The sequence below is a fragment of the Jaculus jaculus genome, chromosome 6 (assembly GCF_020740685.1).
Source record: "Jaculus jaculus isolate mJacJac1 chromosome 6, mJacJac1.mat.Y.cur, whole genome shotgun sequence".
NCBI classification, from domain to species: domain Eukaryota; kingdom Metazoa; phylum Chordata; class Mammalia; order Rodentia; family Dipodidae; genus Jaculus; species Jaculus jaculus.
In genome coordinates this window covers 60,561,608-60,588,368 of record NC_059107.1, presented here as the reverse complement: position 1 = coordinate 60,588,368, position 26,761 = coordinate 60,561,608, and the positions used below count along the sequence as shown (strand labels likewise).

Sequence of the window (26,761 nt, the reverse complement as noted above, 5' to 3'; positions counted from 1 at the left end):
CCCAATAGGTTCCATCTGGAGATTCTAAGTAATAAGCTCCAGGGGACACAGGAGTAGTTGTGTTACATAAATGTTGAAGAGTAGTGGGTATGGTCCCGATACAGGAGCCCTGGCCAGTTACTTCTGCAAGAGTTAATTTATGAGATGCCACAGCAAGACATCGAGTAGGAATGTTAGTGGAATTGGTAAAATTTCCTGGTAAGGCTATGCCTTCATAGTAAGGAGGGTCAGCAGTTAAACAGAGCCAGCAGTCTTGGGTATAGTTACTGTCAGAGGCATTTAGGGAGAGATAAGCCCCCTGTATTAGACTAAAGAGTCGATTACCTGTTCCCTGGGGTTTATAGAGATGAGTGGTTGGTCTTTTAGAAGGGGGAATTATAGGTTTAGAAGGCGGGGCCAAGGAAAGTGGGAGTTGGGGGATAGGTTTTTGATCTGGTAGAACTGGGTTGGGGCCTATTGGACTTATGTCAGTCGATAATTGGAGCTTAATAGTAAGGAGGAAACCTGGGTCTGGCCCATCTATGTAAAGACGGACCCCCCAAGTATGGCCTTTGAGCCATGTCCTATCTGCCTTGCCGGGAGAAGTGAAAGTAATGTTTAGAAGCATCTTGTTACCCTGATTTAGGCGAGTTACAGTAATAAAATCCCAGGAGGATTTGGGTTGCCAGTATACATTTCCAGTGGTTTCACATCCCCAGTTTTTACAATAATAGTCCACTCTAGTTCCACAGTTTGATGCCTGGGCATGTTGGGGGCAAACATATAGAGTGGAGTTTAACAACTGTCTGGCAGGTTTGGAGTAACATCCTGGGCTAACAGGAGGGTTGTGTCTCTTCCGGTGAGTCTTTTTTAAAGTCTCTTCAAAAGGTTTTCTATGGGCAGTCAAGGCGCACAGATTGGGGGTTAAGGAGGGCCACCATGTCCATAACGGGGCAGGGGAGGTATTAGACCAAATAATTTGTCCTCCCTCAGAAATGACTAGCCAAGTCAAAGATAAGGGAAGGTGAGGACTAGCAGAGACGTTACTCACAAAACTGAAAGTTAAGAAGAGGTATGTTAAGATCGAGAGAGTCTTATCTTTAGGGGATTTGGAGTGCGATGTGCTTTCCATGGTGCGAGGTTTGGTGGTGTGCTGTCTGGGTACTCTGTCAGGGCAGCCTTGACGTGGGAGGCGTGGATCCAAGTGGCGATTCCGTCTACCTTTAAGGCCGTGGGAGTTGTCAGGAGCACGGTGTAAGGTCCTTTCCAGCGAGGTTCCAGATTCTTGGTCTGATGTCGACGGACCCAAACTGAGTCCCCTATCTGGAATGAATGGGGGATTAGCGGTTTATTAGTTGCCTCTTTATAGGCAGCTGCTAGAGGTTTCCAAACTTCCTGGTGTACCAACTGTAGGGCCTTTAAGTGAGCCTGTAAGGTGGGGGTATCAGTAAAATTAGAAATTTCTGTAAGCATGAAAGTGACAGCTGGCGGGGGGCTGCCATAGAGGATTTCAAAGGGGGTTAGGCCATGAGGGCCTGGGGTGTTTCGGGCCTTGTAGAGGGCCAGGGGTAGGAGTTGTACCCAATCCTTTGAGCCAGTTGCAAGCGTTAATTTAGATAAAGCCTCTTTAATTGTTCTATTCATCCTTTCTACCTGACCTGAACTCTGGGGTCTGTATGCACAATGTAACTTCCAATTGATCCCCAGTGCCTTGGCCACTGACTGACTTACCTGGGAGACAAAGGCAGGCCCATTGTCTGACCCGAGTGCCTGTGGCATTCCATACCGGGGAAAGATATCATCTAGTAATTTCTTGGTTACCATTCTGGCGGTTTCATGCTTGGTGGGAAATGCTTCTACCCATCCTGAAAAAGTGTCTACAAAAACTAGGAGATATTTGTAACCATACATACCCGGTTTTACCTCAGTGAAGTCGAGCTCCCAGCAAGCCCCGGGTTGGTGTCCCCTCAGACGAGACCCAAGGGCCATCTGGGCTCGTCCAGCATTTACCTGAGCACACACTTTGCAAGTGTTTGCAACTTCTTTTAGGATTGAACCTTTGTTTAGAAAAAGATGTCCTGTTTCCTTTTGTTCTAGTAGAGTATTCATCTTCTGAGCACTCATGTGGGTTAGCCTGTGAAGTTGCTTAATGAGGAGGGCTGTAATCTTTTGAGGTACAATAGTCCTTTCTAGGTAAGTCCATTTGCCGTGGGCAGCATCATATGATGCCCCCAGTTTCTGAATCAAGTCCAAGTCCTCATTCGTGTATTCCCATCCCGGAGTTGGAGATGCTGCTTTAGGAGTCCCCTCCTCAGTGGCCATCAGAATTAAGAGTTGGGGTCCCAGAGCTGCCTCACGGGCGGCTTTATCAGCGAACCTGTTCCCTATGGCCTCGGGGCTGTTTCCTTTCTGATGACCTGGACAGTGTATAATGCTGAGCTTCTGGGGTAGGTATAGAGCCTTGAGGAGGGCCAATATCTCAGTCTTATTTTTGATTTCTTTTCCCTCTGAAGTCAGCAGGCCCCTTCTTTTGTAAATTTCCCCATGTATGTGGGCGGTGGCGAATGCATACCGGCTATCAGTGTACACATTGAGTTTTTTACCTTTAGCCTGCTGGAGGGCTTGAGTCAGGGCAATGAGTTCCGCTTTTTGTGCCGAGGTCCCTCCGGGCAGGGCGCTAGCCCAGACTACCTGGTCTCTGGTGGTCACTGCGGCCCCGGCTCGCCTCTCACCATTCAGTAGGAAGCTGCTACCGTCCGTGTACCAGGTGAAATCTGCATCCTGCAGCGGCTGGTCAGTGAGATCCTTTCTGGTTCCGTGTACCTCTGCAAGAATCTGCTGGCAGTTATGGGTCTCTGGCCCCTCAGGGAGGGGCAACAGGGTGGCCGGGTTTAGGGCCACTACCGGACCAAATTGCACACGGTCTTTGTCGAGAAGCAAGGATTGGTAATGAGTCATACGTGTATTAGACAGCCAGCGATCTGGGGGCTGTCTCACGATAGACTCAATGGCATGTGGCGTTAGCACAGTCAGAGGTTGCCCCAGGGTTAGTTTACTTGCATCCTTGGTCAAGACTGCAACTGCAGCGATCATTCTTAGGCATGGTGGCCAGCCTGAGGCCACTGGATCTAACTTTTTTGAGAGATATGCAACCGGGCGCCTCCATGGTCCAAGCTGCTGAGTTAGCACTCCCTTCGCAAACCCCTGTCTTTCATCTATGAATAGCTCGAAGGGCTTGGTGATGTCAGGCAAGCCCAAAGCCGGAGGAGAGAGGAGAGAGTGTTTAATTTTGTCAAAAGCCTCTTGCTGTGGCTTAGTCCAATTGAAGGGGGTTCCTTGTTTAGTCAAGGGGTAAAGAGGGGCTGCCATTTCAGCAAACCCTGGTATCCATAGGCGACAGAACCCAGCGGTCCCCAAGAACTCTCTGAGTTGTCTATGGTTCTGGGGGACAGGAATGCGAGCTACAGTGTCTATGCGGGCCGGTGTTAACCAGCGTTGGCCATTTCTTAATTTATATCCCAAGTAGGTGACCTCTTGTTGACAGATTTGGGCCTTCTTAGCAGAAGCTCTATAGCCCAAGCGTCCCAGAGTCTCAAGCAGGGCCCCGGTACCTGTATGACAGTCCTGATATGAGGAGGCCGCAAGCAGGAGGTCATCCACATATTGGAGCAGAATTAAAGATGGGTGCTGGACTCGAAAGTCAGCCAGGTCCCGGTGTAAGGCTTCATCAAAGAGGGTGGGACTGTTTTTAAATCCCTGGGGAAGTCTTGTCCATGTTAATTGCCCTGAGATTCCACAGTCAGGGTCCTTCCATTCGAATGCAAACAGTGGCTGACTCTGGGAAGCCAGTCTCAGGCAGAAAAATGCATCCTTTAAATCCAAGATTGAATACCACTGATGAGAGGGAGGTAAAGAACTCAGCAGGTTATAAGGATTAGGCACAGTGGGGTGGATATCTTCCACCCTTTTGTTAACTTCCCTAAGGTCCTGGACAGGACGATAGTCCCCCGTACCAGGCTTCTTGACAGGTAATAGCGGAGTATTCCATGGGGATCTACAGGTGGTCAGAATTCCCTGGTCCAAGAGCCTTCTTATGTGAGGCCTAATTCCCAGGTAGGCCTCATTAGACATTGGGTATTGTTTAACTGATATTGGGGATGCCGATGTCCTTAAGGTTATAATAAGGGGGGCCTGTTGTTTGGCCAATCCCATCCCTCCAGTTTCTGCCCAGGCCAGCGGGTAGGCCTTTAGCCAATAATTTATATCTTTAGGTTCACTTAGGGAGTTGTCATGGAGCCGATATTCATCTTCCAGATTAAGAGTCAGTACATGTAGGGGAACTCCCTTAGGACCAGATACTTTGGCCCCAGTTTCTTCAAAATGAATTTGGGCTTTTAATTTTGTTAAAAGGTCCCTCCCTAACAATGGGTAGGGACAATCTGGTACGTGTAGAAAAGAATGTGTGACCTTACCGGTGGCTAAATGTACCTTCCGCTCGGTGGTCCAGTGGTATTGTTTTCTTCCTGTGGCACCTTGTACCCAGGCAGTCCGGTTGCTCAGGGGTCCAGGGCACTGGGTGAGCACCGAATGTTGGGCACCAGTATCTGCCAGGAACGTGATAGGGCGCCCCCCGACAGTAAGAGTTAACCTAGGCTCAGGGGGGGGCTCCTGGCCCTGACTGCCCTAGTCTTCATCTAGGGCAAACAAGTTGGATTTCGGGGTGGAATCCGTTGGTTTCCTGGGTCTTTTAGGGCAGTCCTTTACCCAGTGTCCTTTTTCTTTGCAGTATGCACATTGGTCCCGATCCACTCTGGGTCTGGGTCTCCCTTGGTCTCCCAACCTATTAATCCTATCATTGTTCTGTACTACAGTGGCCAAGAGGCGGCTCAATTCCTTGTTCCTTTTGCGTTCTCTTGCATTTTCCCTGTCCTCTGCTTCTTTCCTAAGCTTGTCCTCCCTGTCCTCTGCCTCCCTACGTAAGCGGTCTTCTCTCTCTTCTGGTGTCTCTCGCTTATTAAAAATCTTTTCTGCTTCCTTTAATAAATCTTGGAGAGACTGTCCTTGTAAATTGTCTAATCTTTGAAGTTTATTTCTAATATCTGGGGCAGACTGCCAGATAAAAGTCATGGACACATTTACCCCCTGATTAGGATCCTCCGGATCATAGGGGGTGTACATGCGATAGGCTTCCTTAATTCTCTCTAGAAAGGCAGCAGGGGATTCATCTGGTTTTTGTATTACTTGCTTTACCTTGGCCAAATTAGTAGGGTGGCGCCCAGCACCACGGAGGCCCGCTATGAGCAACTGGCGATAAAGGCGTAGGTGTCCCCTACCGTCTGCTGAGGTGTGGTCCCAGTCGGGGCGGGTCAAGGGAAAAGCATCATTAATCTCATCTAGTATCTGGGTGGGTCTCCCGTTATCGCCTGGAACATTCTTTCTGGCTTCCAGGAAGACTCTCTGCTTTTCTTCTGTCGTGAGAAGAGCCTGTAAGAGTTGTTGGCAATCATCCCAAGTGGGTTGATGGGTAACTAAGATAGATTCAATCAGGTTAGTTAAGGCAGTAGGGTCTTTGGAGAAAGGCGGATTGTGGGTCCGCCAGTTATATAAGTCTGAGGCAGAGAAGGGCCAATATTGAACCTGTTCCCCTGGCCCCTGCCTCAAGGGAAAGGCTTGTGAAGTCTCCTTCTTGAGTGGCTGCTCTCGGTGACTCCTCAGACGTCCAGCCACTGGGGAAGGGAGCTCAGGTGGGGCCGAAGGGGCCAGTGGCTGGTGACTAGGGGTATCGTGGGTCTGAGACCTATAGGGAGGGGGCTCCTCCGAGAGGAGGTCTATAAGGGGGGTGTTGGGGTCCGGGGGAAGTACTGGTTTTAGGGGCTTCTTGGTATCAACTGGACAACAAGAGGAGGAGGAGGTAGGGGCAGGGATAGGCAGCGGTGGGGTAGGTGGAGGAGGGATGAAAGGAATGACCCAGGGTGGCGGGTCGACCGCCAGACTTTCCCAGGTAACTATATAGGGGACCTGATCTGGATGTCCGTGCGGGCCACGATCAAATACCTTAGCTTTCACCTGTAAAATAGTAGAGAGGTTAAAAGTTCCATCCCTTGGCCAGCCCACATTGAAAGTGGGCCATTCTGCGGAGCAGAAAGTTTGCCATTTTTCTTTTTTGACGTCTACTGACTGGTTGGAAGCGATCTTCCGAACATCTTTCCAATGGTCTAGGGTTAAACTCAGGGGGGTCACCAATTTTTGACCCATTTTGTCAAGAGACAACACTAAACAAACACCAAGGACTAAGACAACAGAGAGACAGCCGGCACAGAGACGCGCAGCGCGGTTTCGGTAACAAACTGAAAATGCAGATTCAGACGGGGAGACTGTTCGTCCACCCAACAGACTAACGTATCCCTCGGATACTTGTTGAGCTCCGAAAAATCGGGCTCCCAAATTCCCTGAAGCGTCCTCCAGGGTGGCGGGGGAGAAGTCCGAGCCCGTCAGCTCCTTCTCAAGCCGCCCAGATACAGAACGACACGGATCCGAGCCGATTTTCTAACGCAGCGCAAAAAAAAACGGAACTAGACGTAGACAGACAGAATGGTGCACCAAATCAAATGCTTACCTCCCGGTGGGCAGTAATTGGGCTGGGCGGGGGTCCCCAATCCCGGACGAGCCCCCAGCTGTAAGATTCCCGGGGGAGGGGGAACCTTCCGTGGTGGGAGACCCGCGCCCAAGAACCAAGACCGAGCCACTGGATGCAAAGGCAAGAGGCAGCTTTATTGTTCGCACAGGCGCCTGCGGGCACTCCAGTCCTTCGAGAGGCTGAGCGCGCCGGGCAAGGGGAAGGGTCTCTTTTTATAGAGTTAGGGAGAGCAGAAGCAGGTTTACAGAAGCAGAAGCATGATTTCAGTCCCAGCACTGGTTACTGGTTACTTATTAATAGACTTGGAGTCGGTGGGGATCCTCTTTTTTTTTTTTTCTCTTCTCGGAAGCATCCTGACAGGGTTATCTATAGTACATTAGGCGGAGTTTGTGGTCATGCCTGCCTGCATCTGGGGGTCACAAGGCTGTCTGCATCTGGGGGTCACAAGGCTGTCTGCATCTGGGGCTGTTTTTGGCTCCTGGTATTTTTCCATGGGTTTTACATGATGATGATCTAGAAAGTTACCAAATGGTGTGCTCTATACCTGTTTTTGTCCTAGTGAGAATGTCTATCTAAAGATCAGTGAATCAAATTTTAGACTTTATAAAGCTGTTGACTTGAAAGTTTTAAAAATAATCCAGTGAGACACATTTTAAAAGCATAGATTTATAAATGTAGGTAAAACTTGGTAACTCCCCTGGAGATAATATAACACATCTGGAAATGGTTTTATTAAATCTAAACTATATTTATGATATAAAAACAACTAAGATTAAGCCAGGTGTGTTGGCGTACGCCGTTAATCCCAGCACTCAGGAGGCAGAGAGGTAAGAGGACTGCTGTGAGTTTGAGGCCATTCTGCGACTACATAGTGAACTCCAGGTCATCTTGGGCTACAGCAAGACCCTACACCTAAAAAAAAAAAATAAGAAGAAGAAAACTAAGATTATCTTTTCATAGTGATCTTACACAGGAAACAGAAAGAATCAAAATTAGGCTACTTGTCATTTTTCCTTTCCTTGTCCAGAGGCAATAGACCAATTTGCCTAAGGACAAGGTGTGAATGACACATGATTTTAAATGTGATTGAGATCTGAGGTGGGGGAGGGGCAACCCATTTCTCAGAATCTAGCTTACTGTGAATTTAAACAGCATATAACAATTAATATAATTTACATTACAGTGAAGTAGAAACTATCATTAACAAGTATCTCTAAACATTGTTCCAGTTTGTAGGTGTCTGGCTTTTAGCCTTTACCTGGCAGACTTTAGGACCCAACTTGTTCTTTGAGACTCTGTGTCTGGCTGTGGCATGGGGTCACTCTGTTACCATCCTGTTGTTGTTTGCCATCTAGCATGGGTCACAGATCAGAGCCGCTTGGGAGACCAAGCTGGGAGTGTGTAAAACTCAGTGCTACACATGCCCAAGGGTATTGAAGTCACCCACCACAGGGTGTTTGGTGTTTGTGACCTTAAGTCTAATACTGTTTGATGTTAGGTGTATATATGATTAGAATTGTAATGTCCTCCTATTGGATTGTTCCTTTAATCAATATAAAGTGACCTTGTTTATCTTTCCAAACTGATGTTGGGTTGAAGTCTCTCTTGAAAGATATGAGGATTGCAACCTGTGCTTGTTTTCTAGGTGCATTTTGCTCTAAGATACTGTCTTGTATGGGAAGGTGAGTTTCTTGGAGGCAACAAATAGGAGGACCCTGCCTATTAACCCAGTCTGCAAGCCTGTGTCTTTTGGTTGGGGCATTGAGGCCATTGATATTATTGAGTTGTTTTTGTTTCTTTTCAAGGTAGGGTCTCGCTCTAGCCCAGGCTGACCTGAAAGTTATTCAGTACTCTCATGGTGGCCTTGAACTCATGGCGATCCTCTTACCACTACCTCCCAAGTGCTGGGATTAAAGGTGTGTGCCACCATACCCAGCAATATTAAGAATTATTATTGAGGCTGGGAGTGGCAGCACCTATCCTTAATCCCAGCACTTGGGAGGCAGAGGTAGAAGGATCACTGTGAGTTCGAGGCTACCCTGAGACTACCTATTGAATTCCAGGTCATCTTTGGCTTGATCAAAACCATACCTGGAGAAAAAAAAAAAAAAAGTTATCATTGAGGGGCTGGTGAGATGGCTCAGCATTTAAAGTGATTTACTTCAAAGCCTAAGGACCCAGTTTCGATCCCTCAGTACCCACAAAACCAGATGCATATGGTGGCACGTGCATCTGGATTTTATTTGCAGTGGCTGGAGGCTCTAGAGTGCCCATTGTCTCCCTCCCTATCTCTGTCTGGTATGCATTTATTCTTGCCATTCTTGTTTTGTAGTTTTCCTTTACTTTCTTATATTAACTATTATTTTAGTATGGTTTATTTTTCCTGTTTATTTACTATGTGTGCCTTTCTTTCTCCTTAGCATGAAGGCTCCCTTCAAGTATTTTCTATAGAGCTGGTTTAGTGTTCATTATTCCTTTAGCCTGTTTTTGTTGTGTAATGTCCTTATTTCTCTGGCAGTTTGGATGGATAGCTGTGCTGGATAAAGTAATCTTTGTTGACAGGTAATATCATTCAGAACTTGGAATGTGTCATTCCAAGCCCTTCTGGCTTTTAAGGTTTGTGTTGAGTAATCTGCTATTATTCTGATGGGCTTGACTTAATTTGGGAACTGATTTTTCTCTCTGTTCTCAATATATTTTCTTTGGTTTGTGTGCTAGATAGTTTAATTATAATAAGTGCTAAGAGGTTCTTTCCTGATTTTGTCTGGAGTCCTAAAGGCTTCCTGTACTGTATATCTATATTGGCATCTCCCTACTTTGGGGAAATTTTCATCTATGATTTTGTTGAAAATACCTACTATGCCTTGGAGTGAAATTCTTCTCCTTCTACTATACCTTGAAATTATATTTTTTGTTGTTTTGTTTTTTTCAAGGTAGGGTCTTACTCTACTCCATCCTGATATGAAATTCACTATGTAGTCTCAGGCTGGTCTTAAACTCATGGTGGTCTTCTACCATTGCCTCTAAAGTGCTGGGATTAAAGGCATGTACCACCATGTCTGGCTTTTTTTTTTTTTTTTAATTTTTTGAGCGAGAAAGAGGCAGAGATAGAGGTGATATTCAGCCTCTGCTCTACTACCTGTTGACTGCCATCATGGAGCTTCCTTCCGCTTGAGAGTGTAAGCCAAAAGTAAATCCTTTTCTCCCATCAGCAGTTTTTGGTCACGTGCTTTGTCCCAGCAACAAAGATAAATACAGCATATAATTGGTAACAGAGGAGTGGGATCATTGCTGCTAGAAACCTGGCTCTTGGCTTTCGGCTTTTTAGAACTGATTTGTGAGAGGAATGTGGAAGGACTTGAAGCCTTGGCCTAAGAGATACTGTACAGTCCTAAGGGCAGAGTTTGATGGACTATTATTCTGGTCAGAGTAAAAGCTGTACACTGAGATTTGGTTTATGAGAGAAAGAAAGCTTTGTCCAGACTGTGCTAGAGGCAGTTTATATGAGAGGCTTACTGGGTTCTTCCCATATCCTGAGAACTTGTACAGGGCTGTGCTGCATAGAAATGGACTGATGTGAGCAGAAGGATATGGCTCAGAAAGAAATCAAAGTTTCAGACTGAAGACAGCACCCATTGTTCAGGTACAATTGTTAAAACAGATTCCTATCACTGAGATTGGGCCAGCTGTTCTGTATTGGGACAGCAAAAGAATACTGACTCTGGCCTGGAGAGATGGCTTAGTGTTCAAGGCCCTTGCCTGTGAAACCTAAGGACCCAGGTTCAATTTCCTAATATCCACATAAGCCAGATATACAATGTGGCTCATAAGTGTGGAGTTTGTTTACATTGGCTAGAGGTCCTGGTGCAGCCATTCTCTCTCTTAAATACATACACACACACATACATACATACCTGGTGCAGCCATTCTCTCTCTTAAATACATACACACACACATACATACATACCTATTAGTTTTCCGAGGTAGGGTTTCACTCTATCTCAGGCTGACCTGAAATCCACTATGTAGTCTCAGGGTGGCCTTGAACTCACGGCAATCCTCCTAACCCTGCCTCCCAAGTGCTAGAATTAAAGGTGTGTGCCACCATGCCTGGCTTTACAGATATAGATAGATATAGATATCTATATATCTATATAGATATCTATATCTATCTATCTATATCTGTGTGTGTGTGCGTATATATATATATATATATATATATATATATATATATATATATATATGTATATGTATATTTTATTTTATTTTGAGGTAGGGTCTCACTCTGGTCCAGGCTGACCTGGAATTAACTCCATAGTCTCAGGGTGGCCTCAAACTCATGGTGATCTTACTACCTCTGCCTCCTGAGTGCTGGGATTAAAGGCGTGCACCACCACGCCCGGCTATACATACATTTTTTTTTTAAAAATGCTCACTCTCTTTTGAAAGTAGAGGGCCTGAATGATCACTCTAGTGTCCTCTTCAAAGTCAACTTTATTCACATTGGATTAACAAATTTGGTAAGTCACCTGGTACTATAAAGTATTACAAACGCAGGAATGAAAGGGTCAATTGAATTTGCAATGTGGTTTGATTTTTGGAAATGGCCACTAGGCAATGTGAGGCAGGGTTGTTGGGAAGTCCCTGTGTGGAGTCCAATGGAGGTATGAGGCTGAAACATGGGTTGCAGTGGAGACCCCAGGAGATAACAAAATATGGGATGTTTGCCAAGGAGAGCTGCCAGCTCAGCTCAGGGTGGATTGTATCCCTGTTAGAGATATTGGACTGAATCCAGAACTAGACTAGGTAGCCAAGTCCCAGGAATCCTGTTTCTGCCTTTCTAGCACTAGGACTACAGGTGCATGCCACCACACCTGGCTTTTTCATGGGTGCTGGTGTTCCAAACTCAGGCGCTCATGCTTGCACATGAACAACAAGTACTTTAGTGATTGAGCCCCCCACCTCCACAAGTATATTTTTTGTGTGTTTCTGTGCAAATGTATGTACTCCATGCTCATGCATATGGAGGCCAGAAAAGGCCAGAAGGTATCCTGTTCTATCCCTTCTATAGTATTTCCCTGAAAGTTTCTCACTGAACCTGGAGCGCCTTGTCTTTTGCTTAGACTAGCTGACCAAGGAGTCCCAGCGATCCTATTTCCATTCTCTTCAGGCTGGGTTACAGGTGTGTGTGGCCAAGCCCCGCTTTCTATATGAGGAACTTAATTCAGGTCCTCATGATTACACAGAAGTGCTCTTACCTGCTGAAGCACCCCTCAAACACTCTTCATGTACTGCTGCGTGTTACCTCAAAGCATGACTTAATACAACACATTGCATCTTAGTTTCTGTTGCTTAGGAACTGGGAGCTGGTCCAGAAGAGCAGTCCTGGCTTAGGGATGCAATCAGGATGGGCCACAGACTTTGGGAGCCTTGACTAGCCAAATTCCTTTTCCCTTCATCCCCAGTTTGATTCCCCGGTATCCACATAATGACAGACGTACAAAGTGGCACATGCATTCGGAGTTCATTTGCAGTGGCTAAAGGCCCTGACACATACATTCTCTGTCTCTCTTCTCTCTCTCTATGCATGCAATACATAAATATTTTAAAAAATCTTGCTCTTGGACTGGACAGGTGGCTCAGTGATTAAAGGTACTTACTTGCAAGGCCTAACTACTCAGGTTCTGTTCCCCAGTACCCATGTAAAGCCAGATGCACAAAGTGGCACAGATGTCTGGAGTTCATTTGCAATGGCAAAAAGCCCTGTGTGCCCATTCTCATTCATTCATTCTCCTTCCAAACTCTCTTTTTGTCTCTCTAATTGCAAATAATAAATAAAATAAGAGCTTGTCCATATTGTGCTTCCAGTAGCAGGATGGAGCTGTCTAGAAGTGGGACCAATTTGGACAAAATGGCACTGCTGAAAGAAAGGAACTCAAAACATTAGTCATGATTTTTGTAAGCATCAGGTGTCTTCTGGCCTTTATTAACATATAGATAGGTAGCATATGTTTTATAATTATAATATAGAAATGTCTATGAACAAAAATAGATAAATTTTTTGGCAAGAACTCTTCTGCAAGAATGCTGTCCATGAAATTAACCCAAGGCACAGGCAGCAGCATCTACACAGCCAAGATGTGGTCAGCATTTGGGGACGGAGGTAAATATCCGCAGGCCATGCATCCCCTTGATTTCTTCTTTTAGTGCCTGAGTAAGAGAACACCGTCACTTCTTGTGTATTTTACATTGCTCACAGAGTATTTAATATAGCTCTGTATCTGAAGGAGACTTTGTATATATTTTGTTTAAATAAGTTTGTCTTTTAGAGTTTATGATTTTTTTTAATTGATAATACCTAAAATGGGTATGATGGGACATACCTACCATTCCAGCTACCTGGAAGTGTAGACAGCTTGAGCTCAGGAGCTCAAGTTGAACCTAGTAATATAGGGAGACCCTGAATCAAATATGCATTTATTTTTATTTTATTATTTTATTTATTTGGCTTTTCAAGGTAGGGTCTCACTCTAGCTCAGGCTGGCCTGGAATTGACTATGTAGTCTCAGGGTGGCCTCAAGCTCTTGGCAATCCAATACCTTTGCCTTTTGAGTGCTGAGATTAAAGACGTGTGCCACTGGCCTGGCTCAAATATTCATTTAAACAAAGAAAACCAAAATAAATACTTAACATAACTTAAAAATTGTAAGGTTAGGGTTGAAGAGATGGCTCAGCAGTTAAGGTGCTTGGCTGGAAAGTCTTAGAACCTGGGTTTGATTCCCCAGTACCCACATAAAGCCAGATGTACAAGGTGGCGTATGCGTCTGGAGTTTGTTCAGTGGCTCAAAGCCCTGGAGCATCCATTCTCTCTACCTGCCTCTCTCTCTAATAAATAAGTAAAATAAAAATAAATAAAAATAAAAAAAGCTGGGCGAGGTGGTGCATACCTTTAATCCCAGCAGTTGGGAGGCAAATGTAGTAGGATCACCATGAGTTTGAGGCCACTCTGAGACTACACAGTGAATTTCAGGTCAGCCTGAGCTAGAGTAAGACCTTAACTTGCAAAAATAAATAAATAAATTACATATATAAGATGAAGTCTCCCACCTACACCTGTCCTCCAGCTCCCAATACCACTACATCACCCCCCACATACAGAACTGTTACTGTTAGTTTCTTATATATCTTTGCAAGGATTAAATTTTTAAAAATGCATATTCAAGCTAATATGAATAGATATTCTACCTGTTGCAATTACCTTCTCATTGCTGGGAAGCAGCTTATAGGTGGAAAGGCTAAAGATTCCAGGGGAAGTTTCATCATGGGAGAGGAAGCTGGCTCACTTCATCATACATCCACAGCAGAGAACAAACAAAACTGCCAGAGCTTATGCTGGCTCAGAACACACTACAGGGCTGGACTCAAGATCTGTGCCAGTGACACACCTCTTCCAACAGGTGTTAGCCAGTGAGAAACATAAGTAGGAAGCTTAATCAAAAACACCCAATGATTGGACTGAAGAGATGGCTTAGTGGTGAGGGCGTTTGCCTGCAAAGCCAAAGGACCCCGGTTCAATTCCCCAGGACCCATGTAAGCTAGATGCACAAGGTGGGGCATGTGTCTAGAGTTTGTTTGCAGTGGCCGGAGGCCCTGGCGTGCCCATTCTCTCTCTCTCTCCATCCACGCATGTGTGTCTGCCTCTTTCGCTCTCTTGTTCTCTCAAATAAATAAATAAAATTTTAAAGAATACCCCAGGATCACCGGGCATGGTGGTACATGCCTTTAACCCCAGCACTCAAGGGGGAAAAGGATCATTGTGAGTTCGAGGCCACACTGAGACTACATAGTGAATTCCAGGTCAGCCTGGGCTAGAATGATACCCTACCTTAAAAAAAAAAAAAATACTCACCTACCCCCCCAAAGATCCCTGAAGCTATGGGGGACATTACATTCAAAACCACCAAACTACTGTGCTACCTTTTTAGAAAATATATTTTATTTATTTATTTGAGAGAGAGAGAAAAATAAAATATAGAGAGAAAGACAGATAGCAAATGGGCTTGCCCAGGGCCTCTAGCCACTGTAAATGAAATGCAGACACATGTGCTACTTTGTGCTTTGGATTATGTGGGTACTGGGGAATCTAGCCATCATTCCAGCCCCCACTACTTTTGTTCTGTTTTGAGGTAAGATCTCCCTTTAGCTCAGGCTGGCCTGCAATTCACTCTGTAGTCTCAGGGTGACCTCAAACTCATGGCAATCTTTCTACCTCTACCTCCCAAGTGTGGGGATGAAATGCATGTGCCATAACACCTGGCTTTTATCCCTACTACTTTTTTTTTTTTTTTTTGATTTTTCGAGAAGGGGTCTCACTTTAGTCCAGGCTGATTTGGCATACAGTATTTAATCTCAGGGTGGCTTCAAACTCAGGACGATTCTCCTACCTCTCTGCCTACTGAGTGCTGGGATTAAAGGCATGTGCCAACATACCCAGCTCCTTTTAAAAACACAAATGGGAGCTGGAGAGATGGTTTAGTGGTTAAGCGCTTGCCTGTGACGCCTAAGGACCCCGGTTCAAAGCTTGATTTCCCATAACCCACGTAACCAGATGCACAAGAGGGTGCAATGCGTCTGGAGTTTGTTTTCAGTGGCTGGAGGACCTGGCGCGCCCATTCTTTCTCTCTCTCCCTCCATTTGCCTCTTTCTCCCTCTGTCTGTCACTCTCAAATAAATAAATAAAAATAAAAACAAAAAAATTTAAGAACACAAATGGGGGGCTGAGGAAATGGCTTAGCGGTTAAAGCATTTGCCTGTGAAGCCTAAGGACCCTAGTTTGATTCCCCAGGACCACGTAAGCCAGATGCACAAGGGGGTGCATGCATCTGGAGTTCGTTTGCGGTGGCTGGAGGCCCTGGTGCACCCATTCTGTCTTTCTCTCTGCCTCTTCCTCTCTCTCTCAAATAAATAAATAAATAAAAATTTTTAAAAACTTAAAAACACAAGTGGTCAACATTTCCAACACATTATTCTATACCTTCCTTGTCCCCTAACCATCTAACTTTGAGATCTTTCCATATCAACCATCAAGGGCATCCTCATTCTCTGCATTAGCATGTCTCCTAATGAATTTTAAGGTTTTTTTCCTATGCTTTGCTCTTCTGAGCAATGAGCAGTTACTCTTTTTGCTGTTGTTTTGTGAGTTGGGGGTCTCGTACTCTAGTCCAGGGTGGCTAGAAACTCACTGTGTAGCCTAAGCTGGCTTTAATCTTGGTTCAGCCTCCCAAATGCTGGGATTACAGATACAAGATACAATGCCTAGCTAAGCACCTATTCTTTAAAACTACATTGTGGTGGTTTGAGTATAAAATGTTCCCTACAGACTCAGGTTGTGGAGTCTTGTGGAAGGAAGTGTGTCACTAGGGGAGGGCTGCATTATACAGCCCAGCCCCACTTGCTGGGCTCTCCCTGCTTTTTCTGTGCTCATATGATGATGGGACCCAGGTTTCCATGCTTTCTGCACCACAGTGGACTCTACTCTCTGAAACCATAAGTTTTTTCTAAACTGCTTTTGGTTGGGTATTTTGTCCCAGCAACTAGAAAGTACACACCAATTACTACAATTTCCCCAATTTTACTTATGACCAGAAAATAGTCAAAGGAATAGAGATTTGAGGCCTAAAACTGAGCAAGCGACCACAAAGGGATATTTAGCTCCATGGTTCTGAGAGATGACACACACAGAAATGGAGCGGTTGGACCTCTGAGGTTTATAGTCAGTGCAAAGGATGAGGCTAAGTCCTTTACACTAAGCCAAGCTGATCACCATGGGGCGGACAATCAGTTCCAGTCTTCTCAGTGATCTCACTTCTATTGGGAAGTAGTTCATTTGCTCCTTTAATTGCATCTTTCTGGTGGGACCAACTTCCTGATGTGCAGGTTGTGCCTTTATAATGTACTCAAGGATGGCCCCTAAACAAAACTGAGCCTGAAGGAATCTCCCTTGGATTTTTCAGGGTGAAGCTTTGTTTCTTGGGTCACTAGGCTGAAATGTCAACTGAAGGTAGGTAGACAGCATGTCCCCACCAAGGACAGCAAGCCCATCTTTACTAGAAGACAAGGCCAACATGCTGAGAGAAATTAAAAGAAGAGGTGGCCGAGAAGCCAGGCGTGGTGGCACACGCTTTAATCCCAGCACTCAGGAGACAGAGGTAGGAGGATCACTGTGAGTTTGAGGCCACCCTGAGATGACACAGTGCATTCAAGGTCAGCCATAACTAGAGACCCTATCTCAAAAGAAAAAAGAAAAGATGATGAGGGAAGAGAGAGAAGAGAATGAATGACAATGAGTACATGAATATGAAAGAACAAGAATATGACTGCTTTGAGATATACCAGAAACAAAGTGAATTCATTTCATGGTCCAATTAATTCCCTTCATTTGCTCAGGCTAGTTGCTGTGTATGTGAGCACATATATGTGCATGAATGTCAAGGTCATAGAACAACTTCTGGTGCTATTCCTCAGACATCATCTACCTTTTTTGAGACAAGGTCACACATTGGTCTGGAGCTTGCCAATTAAGCTGGACTGCCAGCAAGCCCCGAGGGTCTCCCTGTCTCCTCCTCTCCAGTAATGGAATTACAAGCATGGGCTACCAAGCTCAGCATTTTTACATGCATTCTGAGAATTAAACTCATGTCCTTACGCTTTACTGATTGAACTACCGCCCTATCCCTGCTTAGGCTAGTTTTGACTTGGTCTTTATCACAACAAAAAGCATCCTAATACATGTGGTGACAGTTATGGATTCAGAAGGATCATTAGAAACAATTTGGTCTTACCCCCTTATTTCATTAAAAAAAAAAACAAAAAACAAAAATAAATACTGGGCGTGGTGGTGCACGCCTTTAATCCCAGTACTTGGGAGGCAGAGGTAGGAGGATTGTAGTGAGTTCAAGGCCACCCTGAGAGTACATAGTGAATTCCAGGTCAGCCTGAACTAGAGTAAGACCCTACATTGAAAAAACAAAAAAAAACAAAAATAAGCCAGGCATGGTGGCGCACGCCTTTAATCCCAGCACTTAGGAGGCAGAGGTAGGAGGATCATTGTGAGTTCAAGGCCACCCTGAGACTACATGGTGAATTTCAGGTCAGCCTGCGCTATTGTGAGACCCTACCTCAAAAAAACAAAAACAAAAAAAAATCAAAAATCAAAAATCAAAATAGAATATATGGATTGGATAGACTGCTCAATGGCTCTCCCGAGTACTCACATAAAGCAAGATGCACAAAGTGGCATATGCATCTGGACTGGAGGGAGCGAGAGGCCTTGGGGCACCCATGTGTTCGCTCACAGTTGTATGTGTGCTCTCTCTGCTTGCAAGTAAGTAAATAAAATAAAGAAATGTCCCTAAACAAAGAGCACCAGGCTCCCCTTAGCCCCACTTGCTGTCTGCGTACTTCAGGCTTGTGTTGCCCCCTACTGGCATTTCTGTGTTTGTGTCTGGGTCACAGCTGGCCTTCCCCTGAAAGGATGTAGGTGAGCGCCCAATCACCCCTTCAAGTGATAGGTCCTGAGCCCGGAAGTCTTCTGGGCTTTTCCATCTCAGTCTGCACACTTCTCTTCCCCAACACTCTTCTTTCTGTGCAGTTGCCTAATTGCTCCTCAACGCATGTCACAATGACATGTTACATGTTAATTATAAAGGGCCTTTGAGGGGCTGGAGAGATGACTTAGCAGTTAAGGTACTTGCCTGCAAAACCTAAGGAACCAGGTTTGATTCCCCTGTACCCACATAAGCCAGATGCACAAAGTAGCACATGCATCTGGAGTTCATTTGCAGTAACAAGAGGGCCTAGTGTGCCCATTTTTTTTCTCTCTCTCTCTCTCAATTAAATAAATAAATTTTTAAAAATCACTCACCTTTAAGCTCAGCACTTGAGAGGCAGAGGAAGGAGGATCGCCGTGTGTTCGAGGCCACCCTGACACACTACATAGTGAGTTCCAGGTCAGCCTAGACTAGAGTGAGACCCTACTTCGAAAAACCAAAAAGAAAAATAATAATAAAAATAAATTGCTGGGTGTGTTGGTGCACGCCTTTAATCCCAGCACCCGGGAGGCAAAGGTAGGAGGATCGCCATGAGTTCAAGGCCACCCTGAGACTACAGAGTTAACTCTAGGTCAGCCTGGACCAGAGTGAGACCCTACCTCGAAAAACTAAAGAATAAAAAAATTAAATAAATAAATAATTTTTTTTTCTAAAAAGTCCTTTGAGGCCAGTGTAATGGCACTTGCCTTTAATTTATTTTTATTTTTATTTATTTATTTGAGAGCAACAGACAGAGGGAAAAAGAGGCAGATAGAGAGAGACAGGAAGAATGGGCACGCCAGGGCCTCCAGCCACTGCAAATGAACTCCAGACACATGCAACCCCTTGTGCGTCTGGCTAACGTGGGTCCTGGGGAATGGAGCCTCAAACCCGGGTCCTTAGGCTTCACAGGCAAGTGCTTAACCGCTAACCATCTTTCCAGCCCATGGCACTCACCTTTAGTTCTAGCACTGGGGAGGCAGAGGTAGGAGGATCACCTTGAGTTTGAGGCCAGCCTGAGACTATATAGTGAGTTCCAGGTCAGCCTGGACTAGAGTGAAACCCTACCTCAAAAAAAAAAAAAAAAAAAGCAAGGGCTTGGGATATGGTTCAGTGGTCAAAAGCACTTGTTGCATACTCCTGAAAACCACAGTTCAGAGCCCCAAAACCCACATTCAGCTGGACAGACACAAGTAGCACACATGCCTGTAATCCCAGTGTAGCTATACTACTGGGACAGTTAGGAGACCCCTGAAGCTTGTGGAGCAGCTAGCCTGGCCTTCCCAGCAGCAAAACAAGATCCTGTCAAGAACAAGGTAGAAGGCAAGGACTGACAGTCTAAGGTTGTCCTCTGACCTGTACACATACACTGAGGCATGCGCATACCCACACACTACACACACACACACACACACACACACACACACACACACACACAGTGCCATACGCAAAAAGATTCAGTTTGTATAGACATGTTTGACAATGACCATGCACACTGCGCTATAGTGAGTACTGGGGACACAGAGGAAAAGTCATGATGTAATGAAGTAAGAGAAGCAACAGCCCACAAAAAAAAAAAAAAAAAAAAAAAACCAGAAAAAACAAGGCTGGCAATGATGGTGTTACATTATAAAACTGTGAGCACTTGGCCCTGCTATGCATCCTCAGGAGGGGTGTCCCTAATGCCCTTGCAATGGGGTAGGCTAAGCAAAGCCCATGGAAGAGGCAGCTCTGGAGCTGGACAGCCCAGGGTGGACTTAGCAGGAGAACAGGGCACCAAGCCCAGGAGAACCATGTGAGCAGGACCATGGCCTTCAGCCAGTCAGACATATGGAGGAAGAATGAGTAGGTCACACTAAGGATGATAAATCCCAAGCCAGAAAGGACAGGCTAGATTCTGGAGAACTAGTAGACCCACCAAAGGGCTTTGAGCATAGGAAGACATGGGCAGGGTGACCTTTTAGAAGGCCATTTACCACTTAATTTCTACCCATGTGCAAGGGCAGGGCACTGCCTCAGGAAATCCCTCCATGCAGGAAAGGGAAGCTCATATCTATTGTTGCACATCTCAAGAGCTAACATGCCACTTTCTGTCCATACCAGCTCCATCTCCCTGATGGGCAGGATGCCTTCCTGGGAGAGAGCGAGCCCTATGTCACATGTCAGCAGGTTCCAGAGGAATAAGACTCTATTTCTCTGAGCCTTGCTGGAAGGGAAACTGGGAAATCAGCAGATGCTGTCTGATAAAGAAGTCGGGGAGAGGAATCAAGTAACAAACAGGTCAGGTGTCCTTTCCAGGGTCTTTTGGACTAAGAATCTGATCCTATGGTGCCAAGGATGACCAGGTAAAACAAAAAAGGAAGTTTCACTCCAAGCCCAGACCCCCAGATGGCCAGGGATTATGAGTGAATGAGGCCCCTACCTCACTGTCACCTACTCCTGACACAGACCCAATATCAACGCTAGTATAAGTTCCAATTAAACTAAGCATTGAGTATGTATAAATAGGCCTTCATCTAATTAAACATGATATTTCAGTTTCTGTCACTAGGTCTGGGATAGCTAGAGTCCTTTGTAGTCATCTGTAAGCCATCCCAAAAAGAAGCTAAAAAAAAAAATCTCCACATCTACAAAAGTATCTGTGAACACTGCCCACACTTTCAAACACTATTCAATAGGTGGCAGCAATAAACACTGAGCTGGACATGGTGGCACATCTGTGATCACAGCTCTCAGGAGGACAGAGCCAGACAGAGGGTTATATATTTGAGGCTAGAATGGGCTTTAGACTGAAGTCCTGTCTCAAAAACACCAAACCTATGGTATTGTATATATGTAAGTACAATGATTGAGAAGGGGAGGGGACATGATGGAGAATGGAATTTCAAAGGGGAAAGTGGGGGGGGGGAGGGTATTACCAGGGGATATTTTTTATAATCATGGAAAATATTAATAAAAATTGAGAAAAAAATAAATTGGGCTGAAGAGATGGCTCAGTGAAAAAAAAAAAAAAAAAACCTAGGCTGGGCATAGTAGTTCACATCTTTAATACCAGCATTCAAGAGGCTGAAGTAGGAGTATCACCATGAGTTCAATGCAAGCCTGGGCTAGAGTGAGTTCTAGGTCAGCCTGAGCTACAGTGAGACTTGTCTCAAAAAATTTTTAAATATTTTATTTTTATTTATTTGTTATTCCAGAGAGAAAGAAACAGAGATAGAAAAAATGGGCATGCCAAGTCCTCCAGCTGCTGCAAAGGAACTCTAGACAAATGTGCTACCTTGTGCATCTGGCTGACATGGGTCCCGGGGAATCAAACCCAGATCCTTTGGTTTTGCAGATAAGCACCTTAACCACTATGCCATCTCTCCAACGTCCCCCCACCCCAGTAAATAAATAAAACCAGAAATGGGAAGGTAGATTAATTGGTAAAGTACTCAACTAGGATACATGAAGCCCTGGGTTCAATACCAAGCATCTAATAAAACCAGATGTGGTGGCACAAGCCTGTAATACCAGCACTCTGGAAGTAGAAACAGGAGGATATGAAGTTCAATGTCATCCTTGGCTAGTAGGTTTGAGGCTAGCCTGGGCTACATGAGAACCTGCCTCAAAAAAGCAATGAACAAACAAAACCCCCATAGAAACAGTAAAATTAGTAGCATCATTCAAGGAAGGACAAGGTGGCTTATTTTCAATTTTGGATGAAATTCACATTTGCCTACAATCTCAATCCATGAATCCCAGATTTTGTGTTTCTCAGGTTTCGAATCCTGTTTAAATGCTTCTGTGACAGCTGTTGTGCCCACCCAGCATGCACCAGGGCACCACTGACCTGATTGACCATCTGGTGCTGCTGGACAGTCTTCTTCTCCTTAAATTCTTCTGATTCGATTTTAATTTCATACATGGCCCCACAGCCTCCTACAACAAACACGGTCACAGGTGTTTCATTCTCAAAGCCTGGCGCCCAGCCTTGCGTGTTCTTAGAGCAGTGGCCAATCTAAAGGAGGGGTTGCACATGCTTACTCAGCAGAAAGAAAAGCCGCTGAGACACACAGAAAAGAATCATGGCTCCATCCCTGGCCATCACTCCTCCAGTCAGGCAGAGAAACCCAAATGTGTTCTTCCTTCCCAGGACTTCACATGTGAGCAGGAGGGATGAGGCACAAAGGAATAGGAAACATAGGGAAGATACAGTGCTTTCTCCGAGTAAGGCTGATTACATAGCTCAATAGGCAGAGTGTTGGCTTAGCATGCACAGGCCCTGGGTGCAATCCATAGCATACAAAATCTCCACCACGTACTGGGTGTGTTAACACAGGACTGTAATCCAGGACTTGGGTGGTGAAGGCAGAAGAATCAAAAGTTCCAAGTCAGGGCTAGAAAGATGGCTCAGTGATTAAGGCAAAGCATGACATCCTGAGTTTGACCCAGTACCCGTGTAAAACCAGATACACAAAGTGGTTCATGCATCTAGTTTGTCTGTAGTACCAAGAGGCTCTGGTATACCCATTCTCTCTCTCCTGACAAATAAATAAAAATATTTACAGGGGCTGGAGAGATTGCTTGGCCATTAAGGCACTTGCTTGTGAAGCCTAAGGACCCAGGTTTGATTCCCCAGTACCCATGTACACCAGATGCACAAAGTGGCATATGCGTCTGAAGTTCCTCTGCAGTCGCTAGAAGCCCTGGTGCGCCCATTCTATCTACCTCATCCTCTGTCTTTCTCTCTCTTAAATAAATATTTTTTTAAAAAAATTTTACCAAAAAAAGTTCAAGCCAGGGCTGGAGAGATGGCTTAGAGGTTAAGCGCTTGCCTGTGAAGCCTAAGGACCCCGGTTCGAGGCTCGGTTCCTCAGGTCCCACGTTAGCCAGATGCACAAGGGGGCGCACGCGTCTGGAGTTCATTTGCAGAGGCTGGAAGCCCTGGCGCGCCCATTCTCTCTCTCCCTCTATCTGTCTTTCTCTCTGTGTCTGTTGCTCTCAAATAAATAAATAAATAAATTAAAAAAAAAAAGTTCAAGCCAGGCATGGTGGCACATGCCTTTAATCCCAGCACTCAGGAGGCAGAGAGGGGAGGATTGCCATGAGTTTGAGGCCACCCTGAAACTACATAGTGAATTCCAGGTCAGCCTGGGCCAAAGTGAGAAAGGTGGAAGATTAGAGTGTTTATGATCCTCCAAGGCCATCCAGGAACCACATATCTATCACCATAACATCACTGATTTTCCACATCCTGTCCAGGACTGGTCAAAGCCTGGCTAAGGAGTTTCTAGTTCTGTCCTGGGCCTGGGGCAGGAATAGACCTGGTGACATCAAGTTTCAGTATTGCCTGGGGATACTTTATTTACAATAAAATATACTTCTGAAAGTTCTCCCAGCCCTTGTAAGTATACTCTCAGCGAAGTCAGTGAGCTCTTGAGGCAATGCAGAGTGGCCCGGACCTCTGGGTGTTGAGATGAGGGCTGCTGTCTATCTAGCTGCCTGCACCTGCCTGGCACCTAGGGTGTGTCTAGATAAGGGAGGGATCTTCCCCCTGCTGTGGGTGCAGAAGCTGCCTTGCCAGCTGGCTCCTGACACCCTGCTGGCCTGAACTTGAGAGGTGGTAGCTGCCTGAGGAAGGCAAGCCCTGGCAGGGCTGGCAGCTGGGTTAACAACGTCTGTCCTGATTTTATTGATTCTGTGCTAGTGTGGCTAGTCTCCCTGTTTGTCTCCTCTTGGTAATGTAGGGTAATTGAGAAAACCAGCCTGTTTTTGTCTTGTGACATTCTAAGGTGTCCAATAAATGTGGGAAAGATTAGAACAAGGCCCATCTCACAAATGAGAAACTCTGGTCCTGAGCTCTGGGTGACTGAGAGGGACCTTGCTATGAGCAGGGCCAGTCTGGTAAAATGGAGTTCTCCTAGCTGGGTTTTGTCTCAAAGCAGCACACACTGAGAAGACACTGTGGCAAGTTCCTCATTCTAGCCCTTTATCCCCAGTCCTGCCCCAGTTCAAAACTCCTCTGGAAGGAGAGGAAGCCTTACCTGAAATGTCTGTAACTTTGATAGCTGTTGCTCTAGGAAACTTCTCCTTGAGAACCTGGGTCACTCTGAGCTCCCCTTCAGTCTGGGAGGTAAACATCCGATGTGCACAGAGCAGAAGAGGGTACTGTGACAACAGAGAGGAAGTCTGTGGCATCCTAAGATGTACTGCTTCTAGCTGGCCACCATGTGGTCTGCAATTCATTTCCCTGTGAGACAGGCCCCTGGCCCTTACCAGCAAACTCAGGACTAAGTGGTGTCAAGTGGCATTCAGTGTCCCAGAACAGAACAGACTCCCCCCCCCCAGGAATGGATAATTAGAAATACCTTATCTCTAGACACAACAAGGCCCCAGACCTAATTCAACAGATGTTTAACTCGTTATGATAATGCTGTAAGAAATCTACTTTGACAACAGTTTCATAGGTGAAGAAACTGAGGCACCAAGTCAGCACCCAAGGTTGGATCTGTTAATAAGATGCAAGGAAGAGACCAGAAAGACTGCCTCAGATCTGCCCAGCTTCACTTCACACTAACACTCCCTGGACTTCTAGTAAATGCCTTGAAGGAAAAAATTTAAGAGTATTTGCCACCAATAAAAATACCACTTTCCCAGACAGCTACCCAGTGTTTGGAAAAGAGGTCTCACTGGGCATGGTGGTACACACCTTTAATCTCAGGCAGAGGTAGGAGGATCTCCATGGATTCGAGGCTGCCCCGAGACTACACACAGCCTGTGCTACAGCAAGACCCTACCTTGAAAAACAACAACAAAAAAGAACATATCTCAGTCCTTAGGATGGAAGCAGCAGAAAACCATTTGTGCATCCAGGTGGCTGCACTGAGAACATACTAACAGAAAGACAGAAGCCAGGGTACAACAGACCTTACATACCCAGCTAGAGATTTTTGGACATGATAGAAAAGCAATGTGACCGGGGATCTCAGTATCAAAGCTGCAGGAAAGAGCAAGTTGGGTGGCTAGTTGGGAGAAATACCAAGTAACAGGAAATAGGAAGGGGAGAGGTACTGGTTCCTGCTGGGGTGGACTAAGTGGGAGAATGTCAGGGCTGTTCTTAAGTGCAGTGCTGAAAGGGCCATCGTGTCACTCCTAAGTCTTGCTTGGCCTCAGGTCATTGCTGAACACTCAGATCAGAGCTCTTCAGGACTCTCACCAACTAGTCTTCAAGGCAAGATGGAGTCTGTCCTGCTAACTGCAGCATCCTACAGTTGATTTCAGGACAGGCTCTCTGAAACAATGAAGGAGCAGATGAGGGGCACACCCATTGGACAAGGGCAAAGGAGTCTGTCTGCCTGGTCAGTGGAAATACCTGAAACTAGAAGGAGGTCTGCGTGCTATACAAAGAAACAAATGAGGTGCAGTGAGCCTAGGTGACAGTGCAGGTTTGGTGGACGGGAATGCTTCTGGGACAGAACTTTAAGGGGCAAAGGCAGAAGGTTACCAGATGGCAGGCAGAAGGTGCACTCACTAACCGGTACAGTTGGCTAGCACTGTGGAATCCCCAGAAGTCAATCATCTTAGCATACCACTGTTAACAGGCTGACAAAATCCCCAGATGACTGCCCACACTGGAAGTTCTAGGGTCATCAACAGGCAAAGGCAGGCAGGTTCAAGACCAGCAGGAAAGTACAAGAAAAAGACAAGGATGAGGTGAAGCACCCAATGAATCAGAAAAGAAGTGCCAGCTGTGGTACAGGCTTGTGGTAAGCCCAAGCTTCAGGAGGCTGCGGGAGCAGGATTGGGGCGAGTTTCGGGTCAGCACCGGCTTACAGAGGCCCACTCCAAAAACAAAAATGGGGTAGGAGGGTTAAGGAGAGCTCATGGGCAAGGCCTCCTGCAGGGCCTCTACTCCAGGCTGCAGGCTTTGAAAAGTCAAGGTCAAAGGTACAGAGGACGCTGCTGGGCCTAGACCCATCCGCAGTGCCCTGAACCTACGCCTACACTCGGGGCTATGACGCCTGTGTTTTCTGCGTCAGCGTCGTCGTAAGCCAGCGTGTCTTTTCCTGGTGTCCGCTGTACTGTGATGGCTAAGAGCCTGTCCCCGTCCCCGCCTGCCCCGGAAGCCGCGGGAGGAATGAATGGAGGAAGGGGCTGCCCGGCTCCGCCCACGCCCTCCTGCGCCACAGACCCCGCTGCTCACCCCACGGCTCCCGCGGAGCAGAGGCGCTGCCGCCACCGGGCACCATGTCGCCATGCCCGGCCGAGGCGGACCGCCGCCCGAAGTCGCCTCACCGCCGTAGGAAAGACGCAGGGCCGCGGACCGAAAAGGGGCGGTTCCGGGCGAGGCCGCCCCCTGCCGCCCGGAGGCCGCGCACCGCCCCGCCCCGCCCCGGGTCACCTACAGCCCTGGCGCCCAGCCTATCCCGGACAGCGCCGCCTCCGGGACCAGCTTCCATCGCAGGGTGCTCTAGCCCGTCCCCGAATCACCTTCCTCCACAGCCAGACCCCGGGGCTCCAGGGACGGCTGCACGAGCTTTTCCCAGCGCCAGGCGGAACTTCGTTCCCACGCCTC

General features: G+C 46.3%; 1 protein-coding gene across 1 annotated transcript; it reads right to left on the bottom strand.

Moving 5' to 3' along the window:
* Nucleotides 1-12,563: 12,563 nt before the first annotated feature.
* Bola3 (bolA family member 3) lies at nucleotides 12,564-26,505 on the bottom strand. Its single transcript, XM_004668274.2, has 4 exons — nucleotides 26,390-26,505; nucleotides 24,231-24,354; nucleotides 22,037-22,125; nucleotides 12,564-12,826 (listed from the first exon to the last, which is right to left on the bottom strand). The coding sequence occupies exons 1-4, from the start codon at nucleotides 26,441-26,443 to the stop codon at nucleotides 12,761-12,763; spliced, it is 333 nt and encodes a 110-aa protein (XP_004668331.1). The 5' UTR covers nucleotides 26,444-26,505; the 3' UTR covers nucleotides 12,564-12,760.
* Nucleotides 26,506-26,761: the final 256 nt, after the last annotated feature.